The 27,110-nt window shown below is 55.6% G+C and overlaps 12 protein-coding genes and 1 non-coding gene across 13 annotated transcripts; 6 read left to right on the top strand and 7 right to left on the bottom strand.

Annotated features, from left to right (window-relative positions):
• The first annotated feature begins 3 nt into the window (after positions 1–3).
• BO82DRAFT_t40 lies at positions 4–84 on the top strand. Its single transcript has one exon. It is a non-coding gene; the product is annotated as a tRNA-Ser (tRNA).
• Positions 85–334: 250 nt separating this feature from the next.
• Positions 335–843, bottom strand: BO82DRAFT_350431 (uncharacterized protein). The gene has a single exon (XM_025634150.1). The coding sequence runs from the start codon at positions 774–776 to the stop codon at positions 372–374; it is 405 nt and encodes a 134-aa protein (XP_025496333.1). The 5' UTR covers positions 777–843; the 3' UTR covers positions 335–371.
• Positions 844–3,866: 3,023 nt separating this feature from the next.
• On the top strand, positions 3,867–4,594 carry BO82DRAFT_397879 (uncharacterized protein; the record flags this gene model as incomplete). The annotated part of the gene is made up of 2 exons (XM_025638981.1): positions 3,867–4,173; positions 4,260–4,594. 2 exons carry the CDS (start codon positions 3,867–3,869, stop codon positions 4,592–4,594), a joined length of 642 nt encoding a protein of 213 aa, XP_025496332.1.
• A 92-nt stretch (positions 4,595–4,686) lies between these two features.
• BO82DRAFT_350429 (ATP-dependent 3'-5' DNA helicase) lies at positions 4,687–8,469 on the bottom strand. Its single transcript, XM_025634149.1, has one exon. The coding sequence runs from the start codon at positions 8,378–8,380 to the stop codon at positions 4,844–4,846; it is 3,537 nt and encodes a 1,178-aa protein (XP_025496331.1). The 5' UTR covers positions 8,381–8,469; the 3' UTR covers positions 4,687–4,843.
• Positions 8,470–9,964: 1,495 nt separating this feature from the next.
• Positions 9,965–11,211, top strand: rgsB (putative RGS domain protein (Rax1); the record flags this gene model as incomplete). Its single annotated transcript, XM_025631064.1, has 3 exons — positions 9,965–10,119; positions 10,193–10,919; positions 10,975–11,211. 3 exons carry the CDS (start codon positions 9,965–9,967, stop codon positions 11,209–11,211), a joined length of 1,119 nt encoding a protein of 372 aa, XP_025496330.1.
• Positions 11,212–11,667: 456 nt separating this feature from the next.
• On the top strand, positions 11,668–12,069 carry BO82DRAFT_428615 (uncharacterized protein; the record flags this gene model as incomplete). Its single annotated transcript, XM_025640452.1, has 2 exons — positions 11,668–11,773; positions 11,834–12,069. 2 exons carry the CDS (start codon positions 11,668–11,670, stop codon positions 11,989–11,991), a joined length of 264 nt encoding a protein of 87 aa, XP_025496329.1. The 3' UTR covers positions 11,992–12,069.
• A 2,070-nt stretch (positions 12,070–14,139) lies between these two features.
• On the bottom strand, positions 14,140–15,060 carry BO82DRAFT_116215 (uncharacterized protein). The gene has a single exon (XM_025629842.1). The coding sequence runs from the start codon at positions 14,672–14,674 to the stop codon at positions 14,198–14,200; it is 477 nt and encodes a 158-aa protein (XP_025496328.1). The 5' UTR covers positions 14,675–15,060; the 3' UTR covers positions 14,140–14,197.
• BO82DRAFT_326219 (putative 2-deoxy-D-gluconate 3-dehydrogenase) lies at positions 15,039–16,560 on the bottom strand (the record flags this gene model as incomplete). Its single annotated transcript, XM_025632907.1, has 3 exons — positions 15,967–16,560; positions 15,602–15,817; positions 15,039–15,494 (listed from the first exon to the last, which is right to left on the bottom strand). The coding sequence occupies exons 1-3, from the start codon at positions 16,090–16,092 to the stop codon at positions 15,039–15,041; spliced, it is 798 nt and encodes a 265-aa protein (XP_025496327.1). The 5' UTR covers positions 16,093–16,560.
• A 452-nt stretch (positions 16,561–17,012) lies between these two features.
• BO82DRAFT_397874 (uncharacterized protein) lies at positions 17,013–18,364 on the bottom strand (the record flags this gene model as incomplete). The annotated part of the gene is made up of 2 exons (XM_025638980.1): positions 17,013–18,271; positions 18,328–18,364. 2 exons carry the CDS (start codon positions 18,362–18,364, stop codon positions 17,013–17,015), a joined length of 1,296 nt encoding a protein of 431 aa, XP_025496326.1.
• A 112-nt stretch (positions 18,365–18,476) lies between these two features.
• Positions 18,477–19,273, top strand: BO82DRAFT_116168 (uncharacterized protein). The gene has a single exon (XM_025629841.1). It carries the CDS (start codon positions 18,669–18,671, stop codon positions 19,116–19,118), a length of 450 nt encoding a protein of 149 aa, XP_025496325.1. The 5' UTR covers positions 18,477–18,668; the 3' UTR covers positions 19,119–19,273.
• A 1,335-nt stretch (positions 19,274–20,608) lies between these two features.
• BO82DRAFT_397873 (uncharacterized protein) lies at positions 20,609–23,196 on the top strand (the record flags this gene model as incomplete). The annotated part of the gene is made up of 8 exons (XM_025638979.1): positions 20,609–20,821; positions 20,876–21,024; positions 21,099–21,226; positions 21,277–22,164; positions 22,214–22,251; positions 22,320–22,505; positions 22,607–22,957; positions 23,062–23,196. The coding sequence occupies 8 exons, from the start codon at positions 20,609–20,611 to the stop codon at positions 23,194–23,196; spliced, it is 2,088 nt and encodes a 695-aa protein (XP_025496324.1).
• Positions 23,197–23,319: 123 nt separating this feature from the next.
• BO82DRAFT_397872 (FAD-binding domain-containing protein) lies at positions 23,320–25,168 on the bottom strand (the record flags this gene model as incomplete). The annotated part of the gene is made up of 4 exons (XM_025638978.1): positions 23,320–24,000; positions 24,072–24,463; positions 24,591–24,807; positions 24,878–25,168. 4 exons carry the CDS (start codon positions 25,166–25,168, stop codon positions 23,320–23,322), a joined length of 1,581 nt encoding a protein of 526 aa, XP_025496323.1.
• A 355-nt stretch (positions 25,169–25,523) lies between these two features.
• On the bottom strand, positions 25,524–26,764 carry rad14 (DNA repair protein RAD14; the record flags this gene model as incomplete). Its single annotated transcript, XM_025631049.1, has 3 exons — positions 25,524–25,939; positions 26,006–26,597; positions 26,663–26,764. 3 exons carry the CDS (start codon positions 26,762–26,764, stop codon positions 25,524–25,526), a joined length of 1,110 nt encoding a protein of 369 aa, XP_025496322.1.
• Positions 26,765–27,110: the final 346 nt, after the last annotated feature.

Here is a 27,110-nt window from a genome sequence, read left to right as displayed (position 1 = left end):
ATAGACACTTTGACCGAGTGGTTAAGGTGCTGGCCTGCTAAGCCAGTGGGTTCGCCCGCGTGAGTTCGAATCTCACAGGTGTCGTTTCTTTTTGTAATTTTTTCACCCCGAGCCCCATATTTACTCCTATTTATCTTTCCAGCCCGGGTCCCGCTCAAGTCACTTCAAACTTCATAATCTCTTGCATCAGAGGATACACCAAAACTTCAAATGTACGGAGCGTACTTGCCAAGGGCTGACTATCTCACCTCTAGATGAAGTCACTTGTTCTTAACTTCTATCACTGCGAATGACTGCAATACAGCCGCCAAAGGATTATTCCACAACACTGACAGCGATAATTTCAGTCCACACTGATGCTAAATCCTATTTTACGCTGACCCATTACAGCCCCATCGTGAATATTGCCTCACTGAATGCTGAACTCCATCCGGACCCTGCGCCTGCAACACGACCCGAGTCGAACCGCCTTGTCTAACAGCTCTCCGGAAAGAAGACATCCCATGCGATGGTTTAGGCTCAAGACTCGAAGAGACCCAGCCCTTTTTGCGCTCGACCATGGCATTCATCACCGCCTGATTCCAGACCTGATCGGCAGGAGTGAAAGGACACTCGAAGCTCCACGCCGGTCGAATTTGCACGTCGTGTCGCTCAGGCAGGGCATCTAGCTTAATGGATGGAGTGTGAAACACCACCTCGACAGACCCACCATAGGCGGTACTGCGTGCTAGACATTCGATATGAGACTTGAGTGCTGTGAAGTCGCCATCAGGCATGGACGCTGATTTGTGAAGCGTCCAGCTGGAACCGGGTTGGGGGTTAGGATTTGGAGATATAAGATTGAGCTGGGTGAGCATACCTTGGCCTGTCTGGACTATTACGCAGCCAGCCAGCTACTATCTCCTCAAATCTGGACCCGTCTTAAACGGAGGAGTCCTCCCATGACCGTCAGCCACTTGCATTGGCCGTCACGAGTCGCCCCGATCGGACTCCCACTACCTTCGCGCAGTCGATCCAGAGGTCGAAATCGATAGCTTTGGATTGGTCGTTCGTCATATGCGTTCCAAGGATCTGTAAACAAGCTCTGGGCGGAGACTTGAGCTGCTCCATTGAAGAAGATCTGAGATCGTCCGACGTGGAGGCCATTTCCGCGGATGGCAGTCATAGAGAGCATTGACGAGGAGGGAAAGCTACAGATAAGCAGGACATGATGGGCCCGATGGCCCCCTTTTAAGTTGTTAAGTCAATTGAAGCTGAGACAACCTGCGTCATAGTGCATCTTAATTCAAGTGAATCTAGCCACGCTAACTATATAGTGTCTCAAGTTGTCAGCAGCCATTCGACCTCGCTGGCCAGGATGCTGCTCACCGCTTGTCGCACCCATGTCGATATTCTCACGTAGCTGAATTCTTGACTCATCCGCATCCTCGTGACAAGTAGGCACTGGCCAATGAGTTCTGGAATCAGATCAGTACTGTATCTGACTGGGGACTACAAGGCACAGGTTGCTCTGTCCGCCAAGTCCTGGTGACAGATAGAGGATCTTCCCTTCAACTGTAACTCAGGATATCTGTAAGGTTTCTATCGCGACGGATATTGCAACTTTCGGCGTGAGGATGGACCACGCACTGAAGATCCACTTGCATGTTTGCTGAGGCAGGTATTCAAGAGCAGTAAACCACATCCAGATTCCGTGAAAGACCTAAGTAGTTGACACTGCTTCATCACGCTTAGGCTTTGGAGAACGATTGGCGAGGAAATAGTGGAGACATATCGTCTGTAAAGCAACCTCCCTACTCATAGTGGCAGCTGTGATTTTCCCTGTTGTGGTTAGTTTGTTAGTTTGCCTCTGGGGGTAGCCGCCCTGTACGCCGTCACGGGTGTTGTCATCACAGCCCCTTGATGAGATCCCCCCTCCCCAGATACCGTCATAAAAGCCACCTACCCTCCGAGGATCCTCCAAACTTCCTTCTACGTCTCTTGGTCGAATGGGAAAGCAGGTAAGCACAAAGGTACCGGGTGATTGGTAATTTGGGCTACGGTGGATATTCAACCGTTTGGCTATGCAGAGACCTACAGTCAGCTTACCTCTCCATCAAGTATCGATACGCAAAACCAACACCAACGCACTAATCTCTAGGAAGCATGAATATGTTACCCTAAAGGTCTTTGAGCGCAATTCGGCAGAAGGCTAGAGAGAGGTAGAGACCTATCACCACTTGAACACCCTCGGCACAACCGATCATGCTGGTGCTCAGCTTATCCGCAAAGCGTTGGATAGCTTTCAGATCACTTCTAAAGAGGGCAATTTTGGATGCCTTGTTCATCCTACCTTGGGCATAAGTCGACCAGTAGCCCGTGGTGTTGAGCGTCGGGAGATGGTGGTATGCAAAATACGGGTCTGCACTGCTGGAGAGATTGGCCCAGCGCAGATCGTGGGTTGAAGGAGAGGTGGAATTGTTGGGGTCATTGTCGTGGCGGACGCTTTAGAAGATAACTAGGTTGAGGAGTTCGGCGTCCTGCGGGCCTTGAACTGCAAAGATAATGGGGAACCAGTCTGCCGGCGGATATGCTGTGTTGCGAGGCAAGACCAAGTCCACTTCGAGCGCGTGGGCTATGGTGACTAGGACCCCGAGAAATCCGAGTCTCCTCGCTGGAGAGAAGTGCAGGACAAGAATGAAATCCCCCACAGGGCTTTCTGACTGTGAGAACGAGGAGGTAGCAAGGCAGTAAGCAGACTTTTTACAAAAGGCGCGTTAACGCAAAGAGATAAAACAGAAGAGGGGCACATCCCTGGCGCCGAGACACTATAGCGTAGACATCGTAGGTCAATTTAGGGCTGACTCTTGGTTCAGAATTTCCTTCCTCCCGCAGGTCCTCCAGTTACAAAGAACCAAGTCCAACCCCGAGATGGCAAGATAACATGCCAATTTTGTATGCCAAGACAATGTAACGTCAGGACAATCTAATCAAAAAATGAAGCGGAGAAACTGGTCTCGCTTGGACGGCCAAGGCTGAACTTACGGAGAGCTACAAGCCTCAGTCAGATGCCTCAGTCACATACGGAAACTCGCCTCCGCACCTGTCAGTCAAGTCGGGCTCCCGCTCATCTCAGACAGCCCCAGCATCTCGATTAAAAAAGGTCTTCATCATGCAGCTGAAGTTTTTTGACCGGAAAGGACGGGAGAAACATCTCACGCGAGCATCCACGACACGCTTGTGCTTCTTGCCGCCAGAAGAAGGTGCCTTGCCTAAACCCTCATTTTTTGGTGGACATCCGGCACTGATGATGGCAATAGAAGCGATGCTTTCACGCTCAATCACGACGCACCGTACAATCTGCGCAGGTGTTGTCTGACATAGAGCGTGAGGTGCAAGAGAGCACTCATGTCACGTCGCCACAGCACAGAACCGAGCAACGACAGCCTTTACATTTGTCCGCCTCCATCTCATCAACGCCAGGATCGGATATCAGCAGAGAGAACACAGACCCCGATCAATTCGCATGCGATACTAATCCTGTTGTCACCCTGTTGGATGACCCCAAATCAAGACTCCGAGAGGGTCAATCCCAGAGAGGGGACGGGGGGGGTTCGTTGCATAACGAATACTTTTCCCCTGCGATATCCGAATCGCAGCCTCATGGACACACAGCGAATGAATGCATAGCAAGCACTGTCGCTGTGCTACCCCCAGAGCCACAGCAACAGGCCCTCATCGATCCAAATCATCTGCCTAACCGCCTCCAAAGACCCCCGCGCCGCGCCCTTCCTCTCCCTCAACCCTGACCCAACCCTCCTTCCCCTCGAAACCTTCGCCCGACTCCTCCACATCGACATCATACGCAACATGCCCAAACCCCAAGAATGTCGGATCCTTACCACAGAACAGAAGCCCTGGAACTCTACCACCACGCCGTGATCCTCCTCTCCACGCACTCCCAAGGCCTACAGGGCCGGTCCCGCTCCCGGGCCACCCAAATCCGGCAGAGCCAGGCCCTGCACAGCGTGGCGGCCCTCATCCGCCGCCACCGACACCCCCACCCAACCCCGCCCCTCGCGCTCTCCGCGTATACAATCGCCCTCGCCTTCTCCGTGACGTACAGCCACCTCAAAGAAGCCCGATCACCCAGCGCCCGGGCGCTGGCGCTCGAGCATGTCGATCTCTTTCATCGTGCGCTGCGGGGGTGGGCGAGGACGTGATGGCTTGCGGCTGTTATGGCGCATTTGGGGCGGAATGCGCTGGATGGGGTGCATCAGCAGCGGCGCGAGCAGGAGCTGGTTTCCCTAGCTGTGATGGTGGCGGTGGGGAGGCTGTGGTCGCACGCAGTTCTGAATATCAAGCGCTGGCGCCTAGCGAGTTTCATCACGATGGTAATCCTGACGAAGCTACACTGCTGCCCAGCCGCTTTACGGGTAATCTTCAAGGTGAAGGTCTCGAAGGTCAGACATCCAAGATCGCCTCGCTTCTGGAGGGTTGTTCCGCCCTGTCGTCGTCGGAGTATGGGGCGTACTTTGATAGCTTTCTGGAGAATTTCTCGGATTCGGGATTTCCGTTGCCGGGGTTCTTCTTGGGGGAGCCGGCTGTTTGCTGATGACTTTTCTGGAGGAGGGGATGAGGGGGGGGTAAGATGGGGAAAGTGGTTATATCAGGATACTTGAATGACAGCGGTGTGCGTAATTGTAGATATGTGACTGTTCTATTTCTCTATTGTTGTTATTCCACATAGGCGAGTCTTGGATGTTCTCTTAATAGCCAAGGAAGTTCCTGGTCAACCATCTCAGGGGCAAGTGTAGATGTTATACATACACATTTGGGCAAGTCCAGCCTCAATATAGACCATCTACCGTTCAGAGCGAAGCGGCACCTCCGTCGCAGGCACAACCGTCTCGAACCCGCCGCGTAGCTCCTCCCCACCAACCCCACAGATCCCACTCAGATCGACCTCCTCCCCCCACGGCAGAGCATCCACGTCCACCTCCCACCCCAACAGACACCGCAGCACCACCCCGGCCCCGGCCTTGCTCATGACCTCATTCATCTCCTTACACCGTTCGTCACAGACACACTCCAAGCACCCCTGCGGCGTGAGACACTGGCAGGCTTCGATGCGCTTCACCGCCCGGCGCAGCAACACGTCCACAAACTCGAATGCCTTGCTCGCGATGCCGGATCCGCACGGCCCGCCCTTCGCATCATAGAAGGTCAACCGCGCGGGACGCTGTCGCGCGGGGGGCTGGAGAATTTTCTTGACCTTCGACTCCAGTTGCTTCCTCGTCTGGCCCTCGTGCGGTTGTCCTTCTTCCGCGGCTAGGCGCAGGCCCCGGCCGAGTTCCTTCTTCGCGACTTTGCATTCGGTGCGGACGTCCCCCGGGGAAGAAATCACAAAGGTCGGGAGCAGCGAGAGGATGGCGTGTTCGGCGGCGTGGATGGCGGCCGCGATGTTGAGGTTGTGCGAGCGGAGGATGTCCAGCGCCCGCTTGGGGATGTCCAGCCACATCCCCTTGGTGTAGATGTCAATGGGGGGGTTGTCGACCGTGACGGCGTCCAGAATGCGACCGCGCTTGTCGACCTTGAAGAACCCGTAGACGACGGCGTGGATCCGGATTGAACCAAAGAATGCGCGACTCAGCGGTTCGGGCGATTGGGATGGACCTTCGGTTTTGGCGGCGGCGGCGGCCGAGGCGGTGATGGAGAACGGATTCTGGTTGATGAACCGGATAGAGTCGGTTTCTATGGGGTCGATATCGGTGTAATCGCGTTGCATAGTATTCCAGTCCACATGGACCCGGATGACGCGCGCGAAATGGCGATCGGGGTGAAATTCTTGAACGAGATACGTTTGACCCTGATGGAGGAAGATGCCTCCTTCGTAGATGGTGAAGAAGGCACGCGAGGCTTCCACCTCTTCGAGAACCACGTTACGCGAGTTGGTCGTGTCGATGACGGCGAAGTGCTGGTCTTCAGTGTCACGGATGGAAACAGTGCGGGATGGCTGCGGCCGAAAGCGCTCGTGGCAGTGATAGTAGCCCAGAGCATCGCGGGTGAGGCGAGTCGCGGCGAATTCGGCAAGCTGTGGTCCGAAGTAGGTGCTGTCTTCATCGGGTCGAATGGGCATCTCGAAAGCAGCGCATTGAATGTGGCCTTCGAGGACCAGTTCGTTGGCTAGATCGACTTGGAGTTCGCAATTGGGCTTGGTGAACAGTTCCTCGGGGTTGCGCATATAGTGCTGGTCGGTGGGATAGCGGTCGCCGACAAGAACCGAAAGCGAATCCTTGTTACGTCGACCTGCGCGGCCGCTCTGCTGGCGAAGATTCGAGATCGAGTAGGGGAACCCCAGAGTGATGACGGCGTCGAGAGACCCAATGTCGACTCCTAGCTCGAGGGCATTGGTGGCCACAATGCCCATCAATCGGCCCTCGAACATGTCCTTTTCAATTACACGTCGGTCTTGCGGGCTGTAGCCACCGCGGTAGCCCATGACGAGCTTCGCAACCTCGGCGCGCCCGAGATTTTGGCATTCCGTCCGCACAGCTTGTAAGAGAACCTCACACATCTTGCGGATCCGACAGAACGCGATAACCCGTGCGCCGCGTAAAATGAGCTGGCAGAACAGACGTGCCGTTTCGGCGACACTGTCCCCGCGGCCGGATGTTGGGTCGTTAGGATCTTTGAATGGCGTATTCCAGCACATAAATTCCTTGCGTCCCGATGGAGAGCCATCGAAGTCGATCAGTTTCACATCTTCAACTCCAAAAATGGCCTTCATGTGCGCTTCCGGATTGGCTACTGTGGCCGAGCAGGAGATAAATCGCACTTGACGGTTACCTACAGCGGCGCAGATGCGGCGTAGGCGACGCATGATGAATGCAACATGGGATCCGAATAGTCCATTATACACGTGCAGCTCATCGACCACAACAAACTTGAGATTCTTCAGAAACGTACGCCAGGAGCCTTCTTGAGGCAGAATGGTAATGTGTAGCATGTCGGGATTGGTGAAGATAATCCGCGCCTCATCTCGAATGTGGTTCCGTGTGGCCATGGGTGTGTCTCCGTCGTATGTCTCAACGATGGTTTCCTGGAGACCGTCCAAGAACTGAAGCAGCTCCTGCATACTGCGTCTCTGGTCCTGTGCCAACGCCTTGGTGGGAAATATGTACATCCCGCGGCTGGCAGGGTCTTTCTCCAGCTCATGCAACATGGGCACCTGATAGATCAAGGATTTTCCCGAGCTAGTGGAAGTAGAGACAATAACATTGTGACCATCGTATAAGTGATTGATGGCCTCTGCCTGATGGGAATATAATTGAGTAATGCCCTTGGTATTGTACAATGCATTGACCAGATTCTGGGAGAGCTGAAAATTGAGCTCTGCATGTATGGGAGCCTGTGCTTCAAACACTCGATGTCCCTCGGGAACAATCTGTGCCGTATACCAATCCATCTGCCGGATCTCGTCCACGATGTCTGACATGGATTTCCGGACCTTAGGGATCTGAGGTGGCGCTTTGACGGCTGTCAAGGCCGTCAACTCATCATCATCCGGAGGGATTGGAATGTACGCATCCTTTTCCGATTCCAGTAGCATAACAGGGTCGATTTTCTCGTCTTCGCAGCGGATCAGAAACTCGTCGATCGCGTCATTGAACTTCTTGTTGCGTTTCTCGATAAGGCCTAACATCTGCTTCTGACTGAATACCGGCATTTTGAGGTCCTCGTCCTTCATTTTGCGTTTCGGCTTGGCCGGCTCTCCGGTTTTGGGATCTCTCACCTCCCGCTTGAGATCCTGATCCACAAGCTCGAACAACAGGGTCCTGGTCGGAACGCCGTCCGTCTCAGGAAACATGTCCCTACCATATCCTAGTTGTTGAACCTCTCTCTCCCCCGTGGTCATAAGCTCGAGTTTAGCATCGTCGACATATTCGAAGCGAACTGCTCGCGGCACAAGCACCCGAACACGAGCAATGTCCTCCACTGTCAACTCTTGGCCTTGCAACTGAGCTTGAACGGCTTGTTTGATGTTGCTGAACGTGGTCGCAAAGTGCTTTCGCGTGCAGCAGAAGGTGTAGACGAGGTTCAGGGCGCGGTGGGTGCGCGATAGCTGCTTGAACGCGTCGGGCCACGGGGTGGATGGGGCCTGCTTGGAGGGTGCAGCGGCTCGTTTTCGCTTTTTACCCGGCTGCGTCGATGAAGGATCATCTGTGGTAGCAGGTTCGGAAGTCGAGCGACCATCTCTGCGACCCCTCTTGCCCGATTGCTGTGCTGGCGGTATGGTCGCGGTGGCGGCTTCGGTGGCCTCGGCTGGAAGCTCCTCATGGGATCTTTTCCTGCCCGTTTCGGTGGAGGGACAATCCACTAGAACTCTGGGACGGGCCATACCCGTCACTCATGGTGGAAACAGAAAGGCCAGTGCTGCGAGCGGATATTGGGTGTTTGGCACCTGCAGCAAGCAGTGCACCAGACGGGCTGACGGTTAATTAAAGATGGAGGTTGCTTATCTGGTGTCGGTCTAGCGTAGAATTCTCGGGGGTCTGGGCCCGGAGCCGGATTTAAATATCTCCTTGGGCACGCACTCTTGTGATGACCAATCCGCGGGCTCAGCTGTAGTGGTTTCAGGAACTCATGCATGTCTCAAAACAGCACGTTTTACGATTGCCAGGCATTGAATACACACAACTCTCTCAGACGTGTGTGGCTGGAACGGCTTGGTATAATTTCGAATGCAATGCAAAAGTACTCCGTTCTTTGGACCCGTAAGCTGACATGGATGAGTTTTGTACTGGACAGTACCTCCTAACTTGCCCTACACCTTGCGTTGATGCATTGTAACTGACGTAGGCAACTGGACATGTCGCCTGCCAACGGCAGATGCTCCTTTTGGGAAGGTTATTGGATTTTATTGTGACGATCAGGAACCAGCCACGGCAAGGCGAACCGATGGGGACTTTTTCGATAGTGGATCTTCCCGATTCCTTTTTTTAGGCAGGCGTCGAGTAACACCAAACGAGTTGCAGAGCTGACGTAGCGGGTTTGTTGGTTTGGTCTACGGAGTACTCTTCAGCATCCGATTACCACCATGACCTTTGTGTTTGGGTTTCAAGATGAGATGAGGCTCCAAAGCAAACATGCCATGCCGTGGTCAACATCGCAGTCCCAGGAATTGAAATAACGTTTCTCGACCTCGTTTATTTGATGAACAACAGGTGGGGCCAATCATTTCGGATCAACATTGTCACCGCCGGAATCAAAACCTGCGGCGTCAGGCACTAGAGCTGCACTAGTGGTACTGTAATCTGAGGGCTCTTTTTGTGGCTGCGCGGGCGGGCGGGAGGTGCAGTGCAGTGAGTGCAGTGCAGTGCCCACTGGGCTGGCCATCCACCACCACCACCACCACTTCCACCACGTCTAGTCTTGTCAGTCCGTCGGTCGGTGGTAGGCTGGTGTGCTTCTCTTTCTTACTCAACTTTCCCCCTCCTTCGTTTCCCGACTGCCTGCCACCCCGTCCCTCCATCTTTGTGTCTGTGTTGTCACTGCAAGCCTGCTGCATGGCTTTCATCGTTCTTCCGTGATCTTCACCTACCTGGAGTCGGCTGGGTGTTTTGTTTACTGCCTCGGGTCCCTCTGCAGGGACTCCTGGCTTGCACTGGCCCCGAGCCCGCCCGCGTGTTGTTGCAAGTTTCATGCCCAAGCACTAATTAAACCCCAACGTGTGCCCGTCCCTCTTTAATCGTCATTACCTACCTTCGTTCGTTATTGCTCGCGCTCGCCGTAAACCGATCTCTCGTGTGCGACTTCAATTCGAACGTACCGTACCGTCGACTCCTATTCCCATCCAAACTCAATTCGCTCTGGACCTTCGTTCCCCTTTTCGGCCCCTCGGCCTGGTGCGACACCAGAAACACACAAAACACGCAGCGCAACCAATACACAGTCATAGCATTGGCTTACCATTCATTCAGCCATGGCATCTCCTTCGCTTTCGGAGCTGGAGCAGCGCAATCGCCTGCCGACTCTGTTTGAAGTTCTCAGTCGGCGAACGCTCGCTCCCGTCGATCTCTTTTCCTTCTACATTTACATGCGCGACCAGCAGCGATCAGTGGATTATCTAGATTTCTGGTATGTGATAAAGGTCCTCAGAATAATGTGTGTCTCGCGCGCAGCACAGTCGCTGATTGAATGCTTGCCTCAGGCTGGATGTCTCACAGCATATGTCCCTCTGCCGCCACTATGTTCGTGAGCTGCGCCGATCCGTTCTCGTCGCGACGCCTGATCTGGAAAAGGCCGACAGCAAAGGCTCTTCCGCTGCCTTAGACAACATCGAGCATCTCAATGATATCCCTCTAGTCGAAGCGGGACCCTCGGGGTCGCGCCATGTCCTCTACGAATTAGAAGACCGCGACGCAAATCAACGTCTGTCGGCGTTCCTCCGCTCGGACGGCCATACTTCGGGACACTCGCCGCAGAGCAGCTTGGGATCACAGAACGCTGCCCGCATGGCGTCGAACGAGCAGCCCCCGCAAGATAGCTCCGGGACTCGAAACGACTCGCCGTCGCCCGGGCACACTGTGGCACGGGCGGATATCCGCGCAAGCGCAGAGAAGATTCTGTACACATACCTGCTTCCCGGGGCCGAGCGAGAAATTGTTCTCCCGGAAGAGATGGTGACGACGATTATCGATCATGTCGAAGACCACGGCCGGGATGACCCCGAGGTGTTCGACCCGGCTAAGGACTATGTCTTCCAGGCGATGGAACGCGATGCATTCCCCGGGTTCCTGCAGGCCAAGGCGCTGGGAAACCTAGTACCTCTGTCCATCATCGCCCGTCTGGCGTTTGCGCTGATCAGCTTTGGTGGAGGCTTCTGGGGTGCCTTTTACGTCGTGCTTCGCGACAAGCCCCGACATATACGGTGCTGGGTAAGTCAATCGCTGCCACTCCGGGACTTGCGACCTTTGCTGACTCGCGTCACAGCTGATATTGCCTTTTGCCGTTGCGTCTTACTTCCTCGTTTCGTACCAGTACAAACTTGACCCGGTCATGGCGTTCTTGGGCTACAGCGAATACACGTTTATGACCTGGTCTCCGATCCGCGAACCATATGTGCGGAAGCTCCTGAACAAGCGCGCCACGGCGACGGCTCTGATCGCCTTCTTTGTGGCCACCGCGCTGAGCATTCTCTTCATCTTCGTCCCCGGCACCATGCTCTAGATGACGCAACCTCTTTTGTGTGTGCCCGACCCTGCCTTTTGACCTCGACGTAATGCAGCGCCATCTCCTGTTCATATATCCTGTCCCGTGTTACCCTTTTGCTCCTTCGATTCTCGTAATTCTTATCCTAGCAGATACCATATTTCACCCTGACTGATACTAATCTCAATCAATAATCCGGATATACTTCAGTCACGACCTTCCTGTAATCCCACCGGAGATCACTTAATATGTAAATGCTTATTATGAAGCAGCTAGTACGGCGGAATTATACTTAACGATTGGGTTACCGATCAATGCACAACCTTGGCTCTACTTTGCCACAATTCTAAATGACATCATGACTTCATAACCAAGCACAAGGGTAAAGGTCCTGTATAAAACGCCTACTCTTCTCGAACCACTTGGGTCACCGATAGCCACATATCTCATATTAGCGCAAACATCACATCCAACATGACATCATTTCCCAAGGGTTACATGTCTACCGGCGGGTTTGACAAAAAGGGCGAGAAGGACAATTCCGAGAATCCGTTCAACCAAGGCTCTACGAGGCGCGGCAGTATGATCTCTCTGCTTGCAGTCTATGAAGTAGACCGATGACTGATGATGCAATTCAAAGTCCCAGATGCAGGCAGCGCCGCCTTGTCGAATGATCTCGACTTCCCACACAAGGATTACCACGATCACCACGATAGTTCAGGGAACTACGACGACGACGACGACGATGAGAACCTCTCCCAGGACCTGGAGGATGCGCTCCCTGCCAATCCGTCGTAATTGGGATGCTTGGTGACAGTGGAGGGAGCAACAGAGGTAGAATGAGCAATGATAGGACTATGTACATAAATGAAAGGTTCTGTTTCAACTAATTTATTTCTGTTGAACCACGACTGCTAGGTGATGGTCAGATTTAAGCCAGCCTACACTTCCCAAAGCAATAGAGCACACAGTCTCCAGATCTCCAGGACTTTCAGAGATGGAGCTTCCTGATCCTGGGCAAGGTGAAATGTACATACAGCACTGATGGTTCTGAGAGATCCAGCACTTGAAATAGGTCCATGCTGCTCCGATTCGCCGACTAACACCATCTTCTGTCTCAACGAGCACACGTCCAAACTGAAAACGTTCGGGAAGAATATAACGCAGTACTTCTCCGTCTCAGGCAGAATCAAAGCAAAAGGTCTTCATCCTTTTGTCCAAGCCTCTACCTATTCATGTCGTCAATGTGTCCAATAAATAAAGCGAGTAGCTATACTTAAAAATCGGGGTTCTGTGGCCGAACTCGGTTAAATTGCTCCATATGAACCAGCAATGGATGGCCCGGTCCACAAATTGCCAATTTCGATGTCAAGACCTGGTGCTTGAGAATTGATGACGCGTTTGTGGGGTTTGTATGGTTTGTATGGTTTGCATCAGATCGCGCGCGCGTGTGGACGGGGAGTCTCATTACTTCTCCGTTCCCGGCGTGTTTACTCGCTCCTCTCTCTCTCTTTCCTCCACCATCGCAGTCGTGGAAACTCAGGTTACCTCTTACGTTGTCCTTCTCATCTTTCGGAATCGCGACTCTCTTTGTCTTTTTGACGCCCACGGGTATCTATTGGACTCATTCTTCGTGCTTTTCCATGGGTGGACAAGCTCTCATGTGTTTCCTGTTGGGTCTCTGGCCTTCTCCCTCTTCGCCGTTCGAGGCAACCTCATACAGAATCTACCCCCTGTTACGCTTCCCAGCTCGCTGGGGAGTCTAACCCTAATGTAACCCCGTCGGTTCGGTGCCAACGGCTTTCGCCGGCGGCAAGTTTCACGGCCATGCACGGCGGATTGAGCCCACTAGTTGACTCGCATCGCTTTCGGGGGATCGAGGAGGCGAAAGGTTCCCGATGCTCAGAGCGCCACTCTCCGCGGGTGCGCAAAAAGACGGTTACCATGCAGTTCCCGCCGCAGGGCACGCGTCGGTCTACCAATGCTGAGTGTTACGTGCTGATCAACACCGGACAGTCTTCACTTGTTGCCGTGGTACTGAGCTGATGATTCGAGAGAGAAGGCAGGTGGAGCATGCCGGGCACCTTTCTTCGGGAGGTGTCATTGGGAGCTCATAGTGGGCGCCGATTCAAGGAAACTTACAACTGTGAGCTTGATCATTGCATGTGCGAGCTGGTTTCCCTGAATACGGACAAACCGTGTGTCCTCGGACATATTGCTGCCTCACACACAGTCATCGAGTCTTTGGATTGATCCACTCGTCGGAAACCGGTTTAATCTCTGGAATGGCCCAGGTGCTTCACCGTTCCAGCCCGGGTTAAACCGCAGCGAGGTCAATTGCAAATGGATGACTTCCTCATGGTCGATCGGATGATGCCATGAGGAACCCCCCCTTGGGCTTGTTCGTCGCTTTCCAGTCTGAAACCAGTCTCTGATCATGCATTATGTATCTTTCTCCGCCCCTAACCGGGTTAAAGCGGTTGGCCTCCTTGGTCGGTGTGACTCGGCTGTCCCGCGCATGCTCCCAATCCGAGGGTTGACTGGGGCCTTCGCTCCCTGCGTTCCAACTCTCGATCATCCCGGGTACGAGACCGGCTAGTGGACTCGTGGATCACGGCATGAAAGCCACCCGATCTGCGCTTTCCTTGGAAAGGTCCCGATCGATCGTGTTAACCATCTCTTTGCATCGAGCGGGTGCAGATAGATCGATGGGCGCTGACTCGGCCATAGCTTCGGCTATGGTCCCTCCCCTTGGGGAGAAGGAAGCGGTTTTTATGGATGTTTTGTTTGTCCGTTTCTCCATGCCCTCCACTGGCAGCAGTGGGGAGGAATCAAAAACTAGTCCGCGGGGGTACTGTATCACACACATGAGGTTGAGAGGCCGTTGATCTTGGGAGGCGACATGAGGTCATGATCTGCGCAATGAAGGTTCGACGATGGGAGATAGTATGCTTGGTCAAAGGGGCTCGAGCCACGAAATCTGGAATGATTCAAGACTGAAATCTCAACTGAGGGCGTGAGGTATATCTGGCCACCGACTGTGTCCATCACGCTGGTGCCGCCTGTCCTGACCGTCGCTTCGGCAATGCCGCTGCAAACGTTGCGTTGGTAGACTCTCGATCGTGAGATTGTGCAGCATTGCTCTCCTGCTGTCTCGGATCCGTACAGGAGGCTTGTTATGGGACCTCGAAAGGGGATCAAAGCTCAGTGCTTGTCTGTCTCGTTTCCTGTTGTTTCCGACGCTGTGGGGGGGAGGTGTTGTGTGGGTCGCGGGGAGAGGACTGCGCTTTAAGTTGTAGTTGGCAACGCAGGAGTTGAACACGAGGGATGGCCCAGGGTGGTGGACCGCCGTTCCCTCACCGAGGGCCCGCGGTGAGGGAACGGCCCTTTTTTTTATAAGTGCTCCAGATCCCTTGGTTGTTGCATAGCTAACTACGGTGGCAGGTTGTTTTGGCTGGGGGGCTCGACTCTGGCTGGGCATATTTGATGTTGAAGAGCCGGACTCGGTTTTACTAGGATCAAGGTCGCGAATGGCACCTTGGGCCTAGAACAAGAAATAAACTATGCAATGCAGCCCGTTCAGCCTTCAATCCGATTCATGCTTAGAGTCCACCGTGTAACAACTGTACCCGTATTACCCACTGTTCAATTCCATTGGCGACGACAGCCTGTTCATATAAACGCCCTATCACACCTACTGTACACCCAACCTTAACCATGCCACACAACTCAAACCCCATGAACCACCAGCAAGAATTTCCAATCTCAGCATCAATCACCCAAACAATGAATTCCTCCTAGAAACTATATACACATCCAACTCCCCTCCCCCCAAACCTCTCGAATTACCGCCCCATCCACCCCCCATCAACAGTAACCACCTCCCCAGAAACATACGCACTCGCCGCGCTCGCCAAAAACACAACCACCCCCTTAAAATCCTCGGGTTTGCCCCACCGCCCCGCGGGGATGCGAGCCATAATCCCCGCGTTCCGGGCAGCATCATTAATCAGCGCGGTATTCATATCCGTGACGATGTACCCCGGCGCGATCGCGTTGACATTAATGCCTTTGGCGGCCCACTCGTTCGACAGCGCCTTCGTGAGCTGCGCCACCCCGCCCTTGGAGGCCGCGTAGGCCGGCACGGTGATCCCGCCCTGGAAGGTGAGCAGCGAGGCGACGTTGATGATGGCGCCGCGGCGGCCGTTGCTCGCCTCGAAATCGGAGGCGGGGCGGGCGAGCAGGGAGGCGCCGAATTCTCGGCACAGCGTGAAGACGGAGGTGAGGTTTATGTTTAGGACCTACGTCTCGGGATTAGTCTGGGGTGGGGAGGATGGAGTGTGGGGTCCGGTGGTCGGGGATGATCTGTCGGGGTTAGGATCGGGGACTGCCCGTGGCAGCTGCATACCTCATCCCAATCCTCGTCGGGGAACTGCTCGCTCGGATGCCGGCGCTGGATGCCGGCACAGTTGAGCAGGATGTTGGGCGTGAAGCCCTGTGCGGTCAGCGCGGGGAGGATCTGTTTGAGGGCGTCGCGGGAGGAGAGCTCGGCGATGTGGATGTGGGCGTTGCGGTGCAGGCGGGTAGTGATTTCGTCGCGGGTCGTGGTGTTGGATTCGTCGCGCTATGATTCCCAGTGTATCGGACCCAGATTAGCTTGGAGACTGGATTAGGAAGCTTGTTGTGGAGGGGTTTGACGAGGAATCCGGCTCAGGTTTTACTCGCTAGGGGGAGGTTTTGTTCTGGTAGTTTTGGTTTGGGGGCACCACACACCTGAATTAGAATAATATCCGCGCCCGCTTCAGCGAGAGCGTACGCCATGGCCTGGCCGATGCCCCGCGTGCCGCCGGTGACGATGGCAGTGCTGCCTTCGAGGGAGAAGAGGGCAGGGATGGACATTGTGCGGTGGTCTGGTGGGTGTTTTTGTTGTTGGTGTTGTTGTTTTCGTCAGATGTGTCGTATGTCTCGAAGGTGATCCGTCAAGTTCGTGGGTTAGGCGAAAGGCAGTTCAATGCAATCTCACCAGTTGCAGCGATGTCAATGCCTGGTGATTCACAGAACTTGTCACTTTTTCGCAATGGCTGAACGACTCATCATCATCCCACGAACGTGGGGGACGAGTCCCTTTAAAGCAACCAAGCACCAAACAAACACCCCTTATGGCAAGTCAGTGCAATGCGGGGCACCACAGCGGAGCTCCTCCAGATGGGGATGATGCAATTGCCGAGGGTCAGACAGCAAAGTCAAAGGCCGACGCCCCGCAGCCTCGCCCCGGCTATTGAAGTTTCCGCTCGGTGCTTATCCGATCGCCGTATTTCCGTATCAGTACCGTAATCCGTGTGCGTGAGCATCGTGCCATGAGTCTTGATGGACTACAATTGTAGATTATATTCTGAAGGTGTGGTTAGCACATAACCTCGATAAGATGACTTATCTTGGATTTACTCTGTCGTCATGCTACTCATTTCGATGCCTTTTGTCGACGGCTCAAGGCCCTACTGACACCATCTTACAAAGACTTCTTGGCCGGCTTGTTCCTCGGTATACAGCTTCCAGTGCGTACTATTTATAGTTTATTCAGTCTGATAGCCACACCTAAAATATCAACCGTTCCGGCAATCTCGCCCAATGACAGCAAGACCACCGAAACATAAATGTATAATCATAGATACAGAGAAGTAAACTCCCGCGGCTCTGCGCCACAGGATAGTGTGTATGTGGTATCCATTGCGCCAATGTCGCCAGCTAAGTAGAAGAATCAAAAGGATAGATGGTCTGGGGTCCCATAAAACGTTCGTCGAAAGGCAGTGTCATGCCGTTCATTTCACCTCATTCGCATCCGAGAACGGGCTTTCCACTCGCGGTGGAATGTGTCGGCTGCTTCGATTCGAGCGTGTCCCTTCCGGGGTCTCGAGGAGTGAGGATGCCCGGGCGCTGGGTTCGGCCCGGGGATGGTCTTGGAACGGGCTCTGGCTGACGGCAGGCGAATCTTCAATCACGGTGGCGGGACGCGACTGCGCGTCGGTCTTGGCGTCGGTAGCGTGATCGCTGCGGGCCTGGCTAGAACGCTTGGTAGTGTCTTCCTCATCGGATGAACTGGCGTCAAACCCGGACGTAGGGACTGGGTCTGGTTGCTTGGTGCTAGTGGATCGAGACACGTTGGCACTGGAGGTCTCGGATTGCTCCTCGATGGTGTGGACGCCGGCGGGGCCGTTGGTGGCTTCCTTCTTCTTTTTCGATGCGCCTCGAACCATGACTGGTTTGGCGGTCACCGTGCGGGCCACGATCGAGCTGTTGGTGGTGGCCGCGGAGAGGCCGGCTTTGGCAAGCTGGGCCTGGGTAATGGCCGGCACCGCGGGAGCATCGCCGTTGGCTCCATTGATGTTGACCACGGCGGCACGCGTGCGCATAACTTGCTGAGCCGGCATCGGACTGACGATGGCGTTGTTGCGGTAGATGGTGGTGGCCACACTGCTGCGGAGACTCGGGGCGATGCTGCGACGTTCGTTGGACATCTCCGACCAGGCCGAATCGCGAAGGTCACCCGGCATAAAGAAATGTTGGTCGGGGTGGGCACCAGGGAGTGGTGGAACCGGGGGCACCAGACTGCCGGGAGTCTCTGGGGGCGAGCGGTTGGTGACACCAGGAATGTAAGCGATTTGGATGACGTTCGAGGCGCGAGTAAGAACGGTAGAGGCGATCGAATTCGTGGACTTCCTTGACTGTCTCGTGTCGGCAGCCACGCTGGACTTTTCCGCTTCGGATGCTTCTTGTTGTTCCTTGCGCTTCTTTCTGATGAAAAACCACCATACCAAGAACGTCACTATGGCGATGAAGGCGATACCACCGACCACACCCCCTGCAATAGCACCGGCGTCTGTGCCGCCGCCACCGGAATTACTCGAGGAACCCGAATCTCCGCTGGTCGGGGATTTGACGCATTTCGTGGTCGCGCACTGGGTGCAAGATTGACTGACCATGGTACAGGTGTAGCCATCGTCGCAGGTCGGGCAAGCGGGCGCTGAAGAGGAGCATTGTACGCAGCTTCGGAAGGCTAGGAGGGAACGGGAGTAGAGGACTAGAGAAGGCATGTTAGCAATCGGGCGACACTGACACAAATCGCAGAGTGCCTACCGTTAGGAGTGGTCGAGTCGGAAGGATGGAACGACATGACGGGCGATGGAGTGCTGAGTCGTGGTGAGAGAGATGGTTGATGAGAGGGAGTCGGTCGGAAGGGTCGTAGAAAGCTGTGTTCTCGAAACAAAGAGGCTAGGGAGAAAGAGAGACGGAAAGGGCGAAAAAAGAGTGGCAGGCCGATCAACGGCGTAAAGAACGTGGGCTATTGACTTGGCAATCAAAAAGAGTGTAATACTCGACAGACGTCAAGTCGTGAAAGTTGGATGCTAGGTCATACAAGAAAGAGAGCGCACGAGAGGAAAGAAGAGGAAGGAAGGTGAAGAGGTTCAGATGAGCGAATGACTGTTGGCGGAAGGAGATTGGGTGGGAGATTGGCAGGCAACAACGCGCATAGCAGAATGCAAATCGAAGTGGAGCTCCCAGGCTTGGGGCAATGGGAGTGGGTAGGAGACTTTCTTTCCCCTCCCAGTCGGAATGCCTGCAAGTCACTGGGTAGACGACTCAGAGTGGACGATTCCACACCGGGGCATCCAGCTGTAACGTCCGGAGGGACCAGGCGTGGGTGGCTGCCAGGTACAGAACAGAGGGAGCCAGCGCAAGTGACAGGGGAAAGTCAGGGGAGAACCGTGGATGCAGGTGAGGGAGGAAGAGGAAGTAAGGTAGGACACAGCAGAAGGGGAGAAAGGGAGAGAAAAGAAGGAAAGAGAGAAGAGAAGGAGGACCCGGGTAAGCTAATCAATCAGTCAATCAATCAATTAATATTTAATGAGAAGCAGAAGAAGGGATAAATTAAAGCGACCGACAAGATGATGGAGTAGAGTTGAGGGAGATGGAGAGGGGGGGAGCGACGGAGAGAGTGAAAGAGAGCGAGACTGAGGGAGACTGAGGGAGGGAGACCTGCAAGTACGGGTGGGAGAAGAGACTAGGCCTGAAAGAAGAGGTGCGGGCGGGAATTGCGTTGGTTGGTGGAGGGGAGGATTTGGGGGGGGGCTGAGGACAGTTAGTACAGTGCAGTCAGTGACACCCACTGCAAGTCCACTGCAAGTCCACTGCAAGTCCACTGCAGTCTCCGCCTTATTCCTGCCGCGTTATCATGGAGAAGTCTCCAGTTGCTCCAGTTGCTCCAGTTGATGGGTGGAGTACACGGAGACCATTCCGTGGACAAGAGAGCGATTCACGGCATACACTGCACACTGCACACTGCACACTGCATTCACTGCACAACACCAGAACACCTGATCTCCTTTCCATCATCATCATCATCATTCAGGGAACTGCCAATCTGCAATCTCCAATCTGCAATCGGCCACACCCCCTGACACGGACCCAAAAATATCGAACCAAAGGATCTTCCTCCTCCCCTACTACTAGGCCGGCCCTTTGCCTCGTGTCTCAAGTGCAGGTCTCGACCGTCGCTCGGTCCACGTTGCCTCCGTTGTCTTCCTTCGCCCGGAAATTAACACGGCTGGCCTCGAGACTAAGCACCCACCGGCGTTTTGCCTCTACTCAAAAGGCATGGATCCTCTGGACCTCTCTATAAACTCAGTCGCCTGACACTGCACTAGTGGAGTAGTCACAGTAGTTTGATTGATCCATCTGCCGAAAATCTTGTCAAGTTGTTGTCGGAGATTCGAATCCACAAGCCGTCACGGTCGTGGTCAGGTGACCTAGCTCCCCTGACGGAAGACGGACATGGACGGGCCGTCGGCCGCCTTGGTCTGGTTGCACCGCCTGGCCGACTTGTGTTCTCTCGCTGCAGGAAGCCGCCATTGTGCTGAGCTTACGCTATCATGGATAAGTGTGGGATGGTACAATTCTATAGTGTGAAGTACATGCGAGGGTATACGCTTACCTGTTATAGGCTAAGTTTAATGTCCCGTATGAATGCCCTCGTTGCTACGATTAGCAAGATCCGGCTGCACTTTTAGTGGCAATAGATATATTGCGATGTCTAATCGCACATGCGTGCTCCCAGCACAAAATCTGAGGGTGACGATCAATATGATAGAAGCGCACACACTGTACGCAGCCCCGATAAGGGCTGCATCCCACTTTTAAACAGCTACGCTCGCAACCTCAGCCTGGAGTAAGCGAAGGGGCACAAGCACGTGCTTAACATGTGTGATGTCTACCATACCTCATCAACCGCACTCGAATAATCCTGACTCAATCATGACGGCGTTTGGAGTCAAACATGATCTTCAAAGACTGCATCTTTCTCAAAGGTCTCTTCGGCACCAACTCCGTCGTGCGAAATTGATACCCCAAGGTATATACAATGTCACTTCAAAAGCGCACGAAAACCGGCAAGCCCGTTCGACAGGCTGTGCTGAGCGGACGAGTCACTCGATCACGCAAAGCTGCCAATATTAGCAGCTGTGAGCAGTCAAATTCACCAGAAACCTCGCATAGCGAGGATGTGATTGTGGGAGAGAGCGATCGCCAGAACGACCTTCCACCGGTCCAGGGAAAGCCACCGGCATGGGCAGAGGTTTGATACCACCCCACAGAAGATCGTGATGGAAGTCCCCTAATGCGAGTGTAGTGCCGTCCTGACCTCTGCGATGCCCTTCCCTGGTTCCGCTCCGCCCAGGGAGGCTACTACTACAACGGAAGTCTGTGCTACGGCTGTCTGGTGGATGCGGACTCGGGGATCCGGGCCTACATCGATGACGAAGTTGTCATAACTCGAATGTAAGTGACACTAGAGCCAGAGCCTGCCAAATACCCTAGTGAGCTTGATAGACATAGACTAACCCTGCAGCTAGTGGCGGTGGGTGCACCAAAGACGCAGAGGGCAATCTCGTGCTGCTCAAAGATCAAGATACTGATAGCGCGACCTTCAGCAGCGTGATGAACAGCTGGAGGATGCAGAACCCCGTCGGACTCATTATCGGTACGTAGCCTACCGGCTTGAGGTGCAATCTAGTGTTGACTCCTTGCCAGGAGACCGAAATAAGCAATTGAACAGGAAGCTCCCCCACCGATACAACGTGATGGCCTACTTCCGCATCACAGACGTCTGGTACGAAAAGATAGGCACGAAGAAAGGCGCCAAAGTGCGCTTCGAGAAGCTGGATCTCGCCGCGACAAGCTGGTGGGCGGCCCCAGGCACAACACCGTTGCCTGTGGAGCAACGGGATTTCACAATCGGCCCAGCCACAAAAAGCTGTGCGAGCTGTGACCACGAAAGCAAGCAAGTATACAACGAGGGCTGGATGTGCCTGACGCCGTCCTGTTCCCGGTTCTGGAAGGTCAGCGGCACCACGACACCGCCGGGGCACCTCAGCTTCAACGCGGCATTTCTCTGCGCCCGACTCCCACCCGACCCGCAGATCCAGCCTCACTTTGACCTGGTCCCGGACCTGCTGGCGACCCTGTCCGAGGACAAGGGCGACCTGGTCTTCAAACGCATCGCCTGGAAGGGGATCGTGTGTCCGCTGTGCTCTCGCTGCATTGCGCGGCGGTTCTGGCGCGGATGGAAATGCGCCGACGAGCTTTTGCAGGACCTGTCCAAGCAATCGCATCGGTGCAGTTTTGACAGATACCTCAAAGTCTCACCGCTCTCGGTCCGGTCCGTGATTGACGAGTTCGAGATCCATCCCGCCAAGCGGGCTCTATACTTCGACCCGAAGCTGCAGCTCCCGAGCGTCGACGACACATCCTTATATCCGTATCGAAAGTTGGTATATACTCTGCCTGGGGTTGGGTCCGTGACGCATCTGGTGGCCAACCGGGCGATCAACACCCGTGCCAACGGGCCGGATGATCTGTTCAAACGGCTTCAGTCGGTGGATTTGGGGCTCCAGCGGTATCCGCTACAACAGAGTGTCGGTTCGTATACCTCGTTGGCTATTTATCATCACGCTGACCTCTTGCACAGTCCGCGGCACCCTCACTTCCCACTACGCAGTGAACTATGTACGCCCTCTCCCTCTGCCCTTTCCCCTCGTATATTCCCCGCCAACAGGCTAATCTAACTCCATCAGGGCTGCCCATACAAATATGTCGTCTCGGTGGCGAGCAAAAGCTTCGCCGAAGCCAGCGACGAAATCCTCCGGGCACTAGGCCGCCTAACCTGGGCGACGGAGCAAGCGGTCACTACCGCGGGTGACGCCTTTCTGCCGCCCAACGAGCTCCTCCTTTTGGGGTATATGGAGGACATGAAGATCGGAGTAAGCAGGTTGACCCCTAACCCCTGGACCCCAAACCTTTCCCCTTTCCCCACTCCCCACTTCTCCCCCATCAAGCCCCTAATAACAAGAACGTGACACAGTACCACGACGACGGCGAATCCTCGCTCGGCCCCACGATCGCGACCCTCTCCCTCGGCGCCCGCGCCACCATGCTCCTGCGCATGAAGTACAAGTACTACCACGGGTACACCAAAGCCAAGCGCATTTTGGACGAGGATCCGGCTTTAGATGGGTGCGCACATGCCCCGGAGCGGAAGGCGCTGAAGCAGGCGCGGAAGGCGGGCGAGATCACGCGGGAGGAATACGACGCGCAGCGCCGGAGACTCCCTGCCGGGGGTCGGAGGGGGGAGGCGTCGCCGTGCCTGCGGATGGAGCTCAATCATGGGGATTTGGTGGTCATGCATGGAGAGGGGGTGCAGCGGTTTTATGAGGTAACCTTTTTTTCATTTCTCACTTTTGTCCTTTCCTCCAAAAAGAGCATCATGGGGTTAGTGGAGGATGGGAGAACCTGACGCTGACGATGCTGCTGCTGTAGCATTCGGTGATCCCCGAGAAGAACCTGCGATTCGCGCTGACGGCGCGGTACATCAAGCCCGAGTTTGTGGAGGAGGCGGACCGGCCGAAGGGGGTGTTTACGCTTACCGGGGAGCAGGTGTATGATGGGAAGTGATCCACTATCGCAAGTAAGGTTACGCGGTGCCGTGCAACGATGGGGCTTGCTCGATACCAACCTCTATATAGCTTTGCTTTGGCTACACTGTACCCAACCAACCTCCTTGAATCAAGTGATAAGCTAATCCCGCCAACTCTCCACCCCATAATCCACCGGAACCGGATGATAGAAACTAAACTTCTCGAACGGATCCCACTTCCGCTTCAACGCGGCCAGCCGCACCAGATTCTGCTTCCCATACCACACCTCGGGCCCCTCGTCCCCATGCGCATAGTTATTGTAGAGCACCAGCTGGCCCTGCCTGTCCGAATCCTCAAACCCACTCGTCCGCGCAAACCACTCCCGACTCTGCACGACCCACGCATTGACGCCCTCCTCCACCGCGTCATCCGCATCCACAAACGTCGCCTTGAAGAGCACATGCGTCTCGATCTCGCGGAACGCATACGCCATGTCCTCCGCATCATCCACGTCCCGGACGGCCTGCGTCGGGAAGCGCGAGAAGACCACCGACGCCGCGATGCGCCCCTGATACTCCCTGGCGAAAGCCGCAAAGAGATCCGTATACTCGACGAACGTCGGCACATCGGTGCGCTTCAGCCCGGCCCCGCCGTAGATCAGCCGCAGGTCGTGCTCGCAGGGCGACGGGTCCTCGCTGAAGAACAGCTTGGTGTAGAGCTTGTTCCACGCCAGAACCGGGGTGACGCGTTCGCGGAGCGGGCCCAGCGCGCGGAAGCGCTGGATGTAGGGTTCTGCGGCCTCGGGGGGACCGTAGTAGATGATGTTGACGAGGATGGTGGCCTGTTCATTGCCGCTCTTAGCATCCCCATCATCCTCCCTCCTCCTCCCTCAGCAAAGGGACAGCAACATACCATATCCAACCCCGGATTCCACCCCAAAACCACCGTCAACGCCAACACATCCGACAACCCCTCCCCATCGAACTCCCGCAGCGTCTCCCAAACACTCGCATTCGCACTCGCCGCAAACAGCATATCGCCCTCGAGCAACTGGCCCGCATTGGTAGCCTCGTACACGTTGTAGGTAGCCTCGACCACGACCCCGAAATTCCACCCGGCCCCGCGCAGGCCCCAGAAGAGGTCGGCGTTCTCCGTCTGCGACGCAGTCACCACCTCCCCGGTCGCAGTGACGAGCGTCGCAGACTCCAAGGCGTCGATCATCAGCCCCCGGCGGCCCTGGAGGGGTCCGATGCCTGCGCCGAGGGTGGCGCCGAGCGCGCCGACGCATTGGGCGGCGCCGGTTTCTGCCCGTGCAACACCACACACAGAGTCAGCTAAAGGGGGGTAGAGCATCGCTGATGAAAGGGGAGGGGAGGGGAGGGGAGGGGAGGGGGCCATGGGATGGGGGCAAGAAAGGCAGGGACAACGCACGGATCTCCTTCCCAGCCGCGTACAGCACATCCCACATCTCCTGGAACTTGGTGCCGCCGCCGACGGTGAGGCGGTCGCCGGCGGGACTGAGGTGCGCGTACCGGAAGTCACTGAGGTCGATGTTGATGCCGGCGTGCAGGGTCGCCAGCGTGGCCGAGACGCCGTGGCCGGCGCCGGTGGCGAGGTAGGGGATGTCGTGGGCGTTGGCGAGTTGGATCTTGGCGGCGTTAGCTCTGCTCTTGCACATACTTCCAAAATTGGGTAGGGGAACAGGAGGAGAGGAGTACGATGTTCTGCACATCGGCGACGGTCGCCACGCGGATGGCTCCGCTATACGACGGGGCCTGGTACGCGGACCAGCGCTGCTGGATCCGGTCTGTCCAGTTCGGCCCGCTCGGGTAGAGGATCTGCGCGCCGGGCGAGAGGACCGGTCGGAAGAGGGATTCGAGGTCGGTGTGGTTGTGAGACGCGGTATCAGGATAAGTTGGGGCGTGGGTTGCCAGGGCCAGGGCCAGGGCCAGGGTTAGGGCCAGGGCCAGCTGGACCCGTAGGGATATTCGGGCGAAAAAGCACGGCATCTCGAGTTCGCATGCTTGATGGTGCGATATGTCAGATTTGAGGGACACGGTCCAGAAATATAGCCTCGTGGGAGGGCAGCCGCTAATCGGGACTAAAGATCTTGGCTGCATTAACAGGCCACGGAGCAAGCCCTAGTCCCGGGTCGGAGATGCTCGAAGCCGAAGCGAAGGGACTGGACACTGGACATGTGCAATCTACCGAGGAGACGGCGAGGCCACCTGCTGCGGTGGCGCCTTTCGAACACACGGTGTGCGTCGATCAACCGTGCGTAACCGTCGTGTAGTGTGTGCTCGTAACCTCATCAATTAAAATCTACTTCTATGTATCACCACTCAGGTGCAGAATCCACCCCCCTCAAAACTCCAACTCCTCCACTTCCATCCCACAATCCACACACGTCTTGACCCCAATCCCCGTCTCGGGATTCTCCACCGACCGGCCCCATTGATGCACATGCCGCCCGCCATTCCCCAGATCATCGCCGAACTCCCCACCAGCCGCGCCCATCCGATTCCGCCGGTAGGCATCCACGCGCGTGCGCTTCTTGAGGTCCTGCAGCTTGGTCTTGAACTTGGCTTCGCGCCGCCGCTTCTTCTCGCCCTCGCGCCGCTCGAACTCGGCATCCAGCGCCTCGGGCGACCCCCACTTCTTCGCGGAGAAGGCATACTCCTCGACCTGGTACCGCAGGTAGAGCATCATGTTGTTCCACGTGGACTTGTGGGGATTCGGCCGCTCCAGATGCGGCAACAGCTCTTCGTCGCGGAGTTCCGCTACCGTGGGAAAATGTCAGCGCAATCCATCACCCCCGGGGTACCCGAAAGAAAGGAAAAGCTCACGATCCGTCAACAGATAATCCTCCTTCGCCTCCGTCTTCGTCAACAGACTATACCGTTCGGGAAACTTCTCCTTGCACGCATGACAAACCCGACACCGCAACTCCGCCTCCCACTTCCAGTCAATCTCAAGACTCCCGCACTCGCGACACGCCTTCTGCTTCTCCTTCTCCTCCAACACACTCAGCCCCGGTTCGAACGGGCCCGCGCGCTCCCGCCGCAGCGCCTTCAGCAGCACCTGCCGCTCCCACTCCTTCTGCGTCATGCCGGCGGGCTTCTGCTCGGCTTTCGGGTCGTGCACGTTCAGCGCCTTGTTGTAGGGATCGTCTTCCGTCGACAGGAACCCGCCCTTGGTGTCGGTCATCTTGCTGAAGTCGTAGTCGACGAACTTCGTGAAGTTGCGCGCCGGGCGGATGGTGTCGAGGGGTCGGTTGGTGGCTGCGGCGGCGGTGGCATCGCGGACGGTGGATGGGGTGGGTTGTGAGGTCATGGTGGTGTGGCTTCTTTTGACGCCTTTCGTGGGTTGTGTGGCGCTTGCGGCTGCTTCGGCGTCGCGCTGTTCGCGGATGGCTTTGGCTTTCATGCGGTTGATCTCCTATCACAGTTCAGGAGGGTCAGGTTACGCTCGAGGGAGCGGTGATGATGAGAAGGAGGACGTACGATCCGCCGCAGCTGCTCGGGAGTGAGCGGGCCCCGAGGGAGCTCACCGGGCTTGGTGGCGCCCGGCTGCGGTGGAGGTGTTGACGGTCGGTCGGTTGCCATTTTTTCAAGTCTCTCTTAACTTGTCCGGATCGTAGGCTCGGACTAGGTTATGGATGGCGATGAAGATGTAGAAAGAGTCGGAGGCGTCGCGGTCGCGGTCGAGGCCGCCGCCACATCACGTGCCGATAAGCCTTTTAATTGACGAGCGATAAGGACTTATCGGTCCCGGGTACCGCCGTGGAAAATGACGTAGGACGACTCGGGCTACTCAAAACTACTGCCTCGGACCCGTCGCTATCCATGTGAAGTCAACCCTAAGTCCATGGTTGGAAAGACAGCAGGGGGCACGGTGGAAAGCTTGTACTCCGCAGTCTAGATGGCATGGACATGCATGCAGGCTAGGTAT

Source organism: Aspergillus uvarum (assembly GCF_003184745.1).
Source record: "Aspergillus uvarum CBS 121591 unplaced genomic scaffold BO82scaffold_4, whole genome shotgun sequence".
NCBI classification, from domain to species: Eukaryota; Fungi; Ascomycota; class Eurotiomycetes; order Eurotiales; family Aspergillaceae; genus Aspergillus; species Aspergillus uvarum.
Note: the sequence above shows the minus strand (reverse complement) of the source record. Positions and strands in the feature narration are given on the sequence as shown.